This window comes from Hylobates moloch, unplaced genomic scaffold (genome assembly GCF_009828535.3).
Source record: "Hylobates moloch isolate HMO894 unplaced genomic scaffold, HMol_V3 SCAFFOLD_2, whole genome shotgun sequence".
NCBI lineage: Eukaryota > Metazoa > Chordata > Mammalia > Primates > Hylobatidae > Hylobates > Hylobates moloch.
Window position 1 is genome coordinate 34,254,083 of NW_026652277.1, and position 8,043 is coordinate 34,262,125.

Genomic DNA, 8,043 nt, shown 5'->3' on the forward strand with positions numbered 1-8,043 from the left:
ATCTCTGTGTGCTCCTAACTGCAGAGCCCTTCTGGGACTCCTCAACTGTTTCTGGCCCTGCAGTCTCCGATGTACTCCCCAAGGCTCGCCCTTACCCCCCAGAAGCAGAGCCGAGTGGGTGCTGATGAGCTCGGTGGGGATGCTCCTTCTTACGGTGGAGGCTGTGGGGCTCTTAAAAGGAGCTATGGTCTTGGAGTGGAAAAGCAGAACTTCCCTGCAGGCTGCCCCCAGGGGACCACCTCAGCTGTTTCTCTTGGTCTGAAAGAGGAGACAAAGTCACTGAGGACTGTGCTGCCCCGCCAGCTGCCCTTCCCACCAGCTCATACCTCCTCTCCCTTCTGAGGAGAGCCACATGGCAGTAGAGTGCCCACTTAGAGCTTGAGGGGGGCTCATCCTGGTGGCCTTGCACTGGCCAGCGGGTGCCACACAGTGCGCCTCCTGTCGCCAGTTCCTGTCCCACATGAACACTCCCTTGGGAGAATTCTGTATTCTCAGAGGCATTAATGCTTCCCCTTTCACCTACAGATCCTCTGGGCAGAGCTAGCTCATTCCTTGCGCTCTAAGCTAATAAAATCTGCCCCACACCCCGCAGAGGAGGAAAATAAACAACCCGAAAAAGTGGAACCATGTTTCTGATCAGACCCTGTGAGACGTCAGGTTGTCCATGTGATTATGTGGTCGAGGCATTGTTTTGTTTTTTAATTATTAAAAGCTCATTGATAAACCATCTAAGTAACATAGAAGTACATAGATTAAAAAGTAGCAGTCCATCCAAAAGAGGATACATGAAGATTTACTGTGTCCTTTAAGTTATGTTTTTTATCTGTGTCTCCAGTTCCCTAAATCCCATAAGCTTCTTGAGGTTGGCACCACTTTGAATCTTGAGCCTCCTGTGTGATAGACTTGCTGTCTTTTCTGATATTCCCTAAGTCTTAGTTTTCCTTATTTGTAAAATAGGGCATATTTTAATACCTCCTTCTGAAGATTGTCACAGTAATGACGTGGGATCATGTATATAAAGTGTTTAACACAGTGCTGCAGTCTTTGTGCCCAGATACACATTTTATTACTAATGCGGAACAGAAGTCTTCTGCTGATTTATAGGTGGGCTTTCTGTCTAATGAGTAAATTTCACTTTTCTCTTTCCTTTCTTCACCAGGAAGATGTCATCAACACTCAGTGTGGCTATGATGCCAGGCAAAAACCAGTAAGTGGAATCTCATGTTGTTGCTTAGCACAAAGGGTGTTGGAGGAGCTTTGGCCTGTGCCTGGTGCTCTATCTGTGACAATGTGCTCTCCTCTTCCCTTGTGAAGGAAGTTGACCAGCAGATTGTAATCTACACGAAAGGCTGTGTGCCCCAGTTTGAGAAGTGGTTGCAGGACAATTTAACCATCGTTGCTGGTATTTTCATAGGCATTGCATTGCTGCAGGTAAGATAAGGGTCCTTGATGGATATCACAGGGAAATAATGCCCTGGGAGAGCCCTTGCCAGGATCGGAGCTTTGCTTAAAAACCTTGGTTGTCATAGTTTTTAAGACAAATTGGAGGGCTGAGGAACAGACCTAAACGATTTGGTTTGTGTTTTATTTATGTATTTATTTATTTTATTAATTTTTTTTTGAGACGGAGTCTTGCTCTGTCACCCAGGCTGAAGTGCAGTGACGCGATCTCGGCTCACTGCAGGCTCCGCCTCGCGGGTTCACGCCATTCTCCTGCCTCAGCCTCCGGAGTAGCTGGGACTACAGGCGCCTGCCACTATGCCCGGCTAATTTTTTTGTGTTTTTAGTAGAGATGGGGTTTCACCTTGTTAGCCAGGATGGTCTCGATCTCCTGACCTCGTGATCTGCCTGCCTCGGCCTCCCAGAGTGCTGGGATTACAGGCGTGAGCCACCGTGCCCGGCCTGGTTTGTGTTTTATTAAAGCTCTGTCTGAGTTTAGATGCTACTAGCATGAAATACTTTAGGAAACCTTGTCTTTTTCTAAGATGGAGACATTAATTAGATCAGTAGTTGCCTGCTGGCATTCCATCGTTTACATGTGCTCCATAATACTGCATTGTGGCAACTGAGTCAAACATGCATAGTTAGAAGTAGAACTCAGTGGTGACATTAAGGTTTTGGGAAGTTTCAGAGATGTCATAACGCTTTCTCTCCCTAAACTACCTTGCCAAAGTGCTAGTGAAGAAAGGGAGCACCCACTTTTCCTCCTGGCCAGTCTTAAGAGCTGGACTCTTCATGTTGTTGGTGTGATACTTTCCTAAGAGCACATAGTTGAAACAAATTAAAGAAGACCTAAGTAAATATAAAGATATCCTTGTTCACAATTGCAAAACTTCGTATTATTAAGGTAACAACACTCGTCAAGTTGATCTACAGATTCAGTGTAATCCCTATCAAAATTGTAACCACTTTTTAGCAAAAATGGACAAGCTGATCCTAAAATTCATATGGAAAAGCAAGGAACCCATAATAGCCAAAACAAATTTGCAAAAGTAAAACAAAGTTGGAGAATTCACACTACCCAATTCAAAACTTAGTACAAACATGTACTAAACATAGTAATCAACAGTGTGTACTTGAGTAAGATTAGCCATATAGAGAAGTGGAATAAAATTGAAAAATCAAGAAATAAAACCAGGCCAGGTGTGGTAGCTCATGGATGTAATCCCAGCACTTTGAGAGACCAAGGCAGGGGGATGGCTTGAGCCCAGGAGTTCAAGACCAGCCTGAGCAACATAGCAAGACCTTGTCTCTACAAAAAGTAAAAATAAAAAAATTAGCCAAATGTAGTGGCATATGCCTGTGGCCCTAGCTCCCCAGCAGGCAGAGGTGGGAGGATTGCTTGAGCCCAGAAGGTTGAAGCTGCAGTGAGTCATGATTATGCAACTGCACTCTAACCTGGGTGGCAGAGCAAGACCCTGTCTAAAAAAAAATAAGAAAAAATAATATATAATTAAAAAGAAGAAATAAGGCCGGGTGCAGTGGCTCATGCCTGTAATTCCAAAACTTTGGGAGGTTGAGTCAGGTGGATCACTTGAGCTCAGGAGTTCCAAAACAACCTGGGAAACATGACAAAACCCTGTCTCTACAAAATACACAAAAGTTAGCTGGGCATGACGGTGCATGCCTGTGGTCCCAGCTACTTGTGGGGCTGAGGAGGGAGGATCACTTGAGCCTGGGAGGTTGCAGTGAGCTGAGATCGCGCCATTGCACTCCAGCCTGGGTGACAGAGCAAGATCCTGTCTCAAAAATAAAAAATAAAAAGGAAGAAGAAATAAGCTCATACGTGTATGGTCAGTTGATTTTTGACAAGGGAACCAAAACCATTCAATAGGGAAAGAGCAGTCATTTCAACAAATGGTACTGGGAAAACTGGATATGCAAAATAATGAGTTTAGACTAACTCACACCATATATAAAAATTAACTCAAAATAAAGCAAAGACCTAAATATAAGAGCCAACGCTATAGAACTCCAGAAGAAAACATAGGCATAAATATTTGTGACTTTGGATTAAGCAGTGTCTTCTTGGATATGACATCAAAAGCATAAGCAATGAAACAAATGTAAATAAATTGGACTTCAAAATTTAAAACTGTGCCGAAAATGATACCATCAAGAAAGTGAAAAGGTAACTCCTAGTATCTAGAAAATAAAAGAATTTTTAAAACTTAATAAAAAAACAAATAACTTAAAAATGGGCAGCCAGGCATGGTGACTTGTCCCTGTAATCCCAGCTACTTGGGAAGCAGAGGCAGGAGGCTGCACTGAGCTGTGATCACGCCGCTGTACTCCAGCCTAGGCAACAGAGCAAAACCCGGTCTCTTAAATTGTTAAAAAACAAACAAACAAACAACAAAAAAAAAACGGGCAGAGGATCTGAACAGACATTTCTCTAAAGATTAAAATGGCTAATAAGCACGTGAAAAGATGCCAACGTCAGTAGTCATTAAGGAAATGCAATTCAAAGCCACATACTTCATACTCGTTAAAGTGGTTAGAATAAAAAAGATGGACAATAACAAGTATTGGCAAGGATGTGGAGAAAATGAAACCCTCATATGTTGCTGATGGAAATGAAAATGTTGCAACCTCTTTGGGAAACAATTTAGCAGTTTCTCAAAAGTTAAGTATAGTGCTACCATCTAGAAGTGTACCCAAAAGAATTGAGAACGTGTTTACCCAAAAACTTGTATGCTCATGTTCATAGCAGAATTACTCATAATTGCCAAAATGTGAAAGCAATGCAAATACCCATCAACTGAGGAGTAGATAAACAGAATGGGGCATATCATGCCATGGAATATCATTCAGCCATCAAAAGGAATAAATTAATAGTACATGTATATGAACCTTGAAAATATTTTGCTACATGAAAAAGATAGTCACAAAAGCCCAATATTATATGATTCCCTTGATATGAAATGTCCAGAAGAGGCAAATCCACGGAGGCAGGAAGTAGAATAGTGATTGCCAGGTCTGTAGGGATGGTGGGATGGGAATGACTGCTCACAGGTGCAGGGTTTCTTTTTGGGGTAATGAAATGTTCTGTGATTAGATAGTGGTGATAGTTGCATAGCTTTGTGAATATACTAAAAGCCACTGAATTATACACATTACAAGGATGCTTTTTACCACATATGAATTACATCTTAAATTTCAAAAATCAACGATTTTAAAAAAATGGGACACAGTGGCCAGGGAAAAAAGTTATGAGTGTCAGTTCACTGTGTAACTCACATTTTCTTCCTTTCTCAGATTTTTGGGATATGCCTGGCCCAGAATTTGGTTAGCGATATCGAAGCTGTCAGGGCAAGCTGGTAGAGTCCCTGCAACCGCTGCTGCAAGACACTGGACAGACCCAGCTTTCGGGACCCTCCCACGTGCGGAACTGATCTTCAAGCTGCACAGACCTAATCACAGATGCAGCCTGCAGTCTCGCCTAATGGAGCTGCCATTAGGGGAGTGTAAAACTGGGAAATGCTGCTCACTGACAGAATTAAAAAAAAAAAAAATAACCAGTATGAAAGTCATTGTGCCGTGAATCTCTACTGTAGCCATGAATTTATGGACAGTTGGATGCTTACCAAAAAAAGAAAAAAGGGAGGGTGGGGGACCCAGATGTACTTGAATGTGCAGAAAATACAGTCTTGTCCTCGTCTTCCATAATTGGAGGGCTGGGAGAGGCAGCTTTGCTCTTCGCCACACCTTGGACGGACCACCTTCTGTACCATGGCCTGAAGGAGTGCATCTCTTCAAAGACTCAGCCCCTTACCTGGGAGGGCAGTGGTTTGTCGGCATCCCTCCACGTACATTTTAGGAAACACTTGCAACTCTCATCTGAAGAAGAAAACAACTCGTCTTTGGGTTCAGATTTTGTGATGGTATTCAGCAAGTCACTTGGGCGAGCACACTTGGTCTATCCTGGAAAGTCTCCTTATAAGAGAAGTTGTGTATTTCATGTGTACCGAGCAAGGGCATCGGAAGACTTCATGAGGCTGTATTTTAGCAGGACTGATCTTTTTTCTAAGTAGGCCTGAGCTTTGTTTATCAGTGAAATTCAAGGAGAAAATGAGGTTAATGAAGCGGTATCAGTTAAATACCCCCTTCTTCTCACCCTGCCAAAATTAGCAGTTGGATTTTTGGAAACTGGAATACTCTGGGTCATTTTGTTTTGTATGTTTGTTGTTTTTCGTCTTCCAAAGGTGAAAGCTGTGATATGGTTCCACTTAAATTTTAGTGTTTTCTTACTCAGCTCAAGCATTAATTTTTGATTAAGTCTTAACCTGCATGACCTGTGAATCTGAATCCATCATCTCCCTTTCCTGCCAGCTTTTCTACAAACATTGAAATATGTTATTTGGTCAGCACTTATTTCCTAGGTTCACAGCCTTGGGAGGTTGTGGCATGTCCTCCCATCCAAATGCTTCCCTGGTCTCGATGATCTCTTCCAGAGTCGATCTGAGTGGCCTCTTCTGTACCCTCCGCTTCTTTCTCTTTGAATGGAATTAAACCCAATTTTGAAACAACATTGACCCAGTCAAAAGCTTCTAATGGTTTCTTTTTCTTCCTCCAGTTTTAGTTTGCTTTTGTTAAAAAAAGAAAATAGTGCATGGCCATAGCTCCTTCAGTTCTCATTGCAGACTAACCATCAGGATGGTATCAAAGCACAAATACTTTGGAGGGGAATGCGTTGAACTGGGGCAAGTACTCTGTAACACAAAGTGGGAAACCACTTCCTGGTGCTGCCGCTCCTGCCCCCCACTTTAGGTGGGAGGGATGAGTTTTGCCCTCTAGATTTTAATCCAGCTGGTGTCCACCGGATGTTGCCCTCGTGGGGAGCAGATATCAGTCTGTGGAATGCTGGAAAAACCACAGGCACATTTTTCAGTGCGGACAGATTTGCCAGCACATAACTGGGTAGCCAGCTAGCATACTTTGTGGAAATTAAGCGAGGTTTTCCATTTCAGCCCCGTGTTGCATGGTGGTGGCTGATGAATGTGTCAGTCTGCTCAGAGAAAGGACAGAAAGGAAATTATTTTCAAAACTGTGTTCACTGTTTGGGTGTGTGTATGGCTCTGCATGTGTGTGTTTTTGTCTCTGTATAGGTAGAGGTGTTCACGTCTTACTCTGACTGTAAGGTTGTCTCACTTCATCTCTGCCCCCACCACAGTTGCCATTTTGTAATGTCCTTCCAACATGGAGAAGACACGAGCTCTCCAGTTGGCATCGTTTGTCTTTTTTGTTGATTGCCTCATTCTCCAGTGAACTCCATCTGCCCAGTTGATTCAGAATCAGGCAAGATCCCTGCCCTTTGGCACATCCACTGAAAGGCCAAACAGCCAAGTCCGAGTGAGTTTTAAATATTAATCATCCTTTATTTTTTACACTTGAGAGTGATTGTAATAAAGGCTGTCATTAATAAACTTGGTTCTACCTTACATGGAGTTGTGTCTTTCTTCATTACTTCTTTCTTGAAACTGTGAAATTTTCGAATCCAGTGCTTCTCAAACTTAGCAGGTGTCAGAATCACTGGGAGGACTTGTTAAAACACATGAATGCATTTGCTCCATGCCCATAATTTCTAACTTAGTAGGTCTGGGGTGGGGCTGGAGAATTTGTATTCTGATAAGATCGTAGGTGATGCTGTTTGCGGCTTGTTTGGGAACTACACTTTGAGAAGCATTGCTCTGATCCATTTTTCTAGGAGGGGAAACAGAAAGGTAAGATTTTGTAGTTGGGAAGGGAAAGGTTCCTTTGTACTTACAAATGCTGACTGACAAGACACAGAGGCCAGAGCGTCGTATGTAGGAAATCCCTGCCCATGAGGTCATCTGCTGGTTACAATCACTTGGGGAACGTGTGAAATACAGATTCCCCAGACCTTACTTACCCCTAGCAGTTCTGGAGTGGAAGACAGGGTATCTATGTTTTAAAAGCTCCCTTGAAAATTTAATGCCTGGTAGGATTTATGACTTATGGGCTTAGATAAATGTTGATAATATTCACAACCTTTTTTATAAGAAAATAATTTCTCACAGTCCCTTGGAGCTGGAATCCTAAAAACCCATTAGAGAAATGTCAGCTTAAATGTCTTTCATTGTGAATTATCACTGCAGAAGAAGACTTCTGTCGTTAGAACTGATTAAAGACTTTTTTCAAAGATCAAATGAAAACAAATTTTAAGGTTCATACAGCACACCTAGATCCTGACATCTTAGTGTCAGACTTGTTCAAGAAACATTTTGCCTCATTTCTCGGATATTTGAAACATCAATGTTATTTTCATTTTAAGGAAATTTATCAGTGATGATTGGAGATGGCCAATCCCTGCTTCTTGAGTTTACATTGTCTACATTGGCCCTCTTTGCTTGTTGCAAACTATAAGCCAACAAAGGAAAACAAAAATGACAGCTCAGAAATAAAAGGATGCTTTTGTCTATAGAACTCAAAAACTTGGAGGAAGTTTCTTCAGTGTGTAGAAGGTAGACTTTAGGGGAAGCTTATTAAATTTCTCTTTATTTCTGTTGTTGGACTGGTTAC

The 8,043-nt window shown here is 42.3% G+C and overlaps 1 protein-coding gene across 2 annotated transcripts in view; it reads left to right on the forward strand.

Moving 5' to 3' along the window:
• The window catches only part of TSPAN5 (tetraspanin 5), a 179,619-nt gene extending 172,678 nt beyond the window's left edge, over nucleotides 1-6,941 (forward strand). For both annotated transcript variants that reach the window (XM_032136212.2, XM_032136291.2), the window contains 3 exons: nucleotides 1,160-1,207; nucleotides 1,315-1,431; nucleotides 4,759-6,941. In XM_032136212.2, coding sequence (XP_031992103.1) covers nucleotides 1,160-1,207; nucleotides 1,315-1,431; nucleotides 4,759-4,824 — 231 coding nt within the window. In that variant the 3' untranslated portion in view covers nucleotides 4,825-6,941. The remainder of the gene's footprint in view (nucleotides 1-1,159; nucleotides 1,208-1,314; nucleotides 1,432-4,758) is intronic.
• The last annotated feature ends 1,102 nt before the right edge of the window (nucleotides 6,942-8,043 follow it).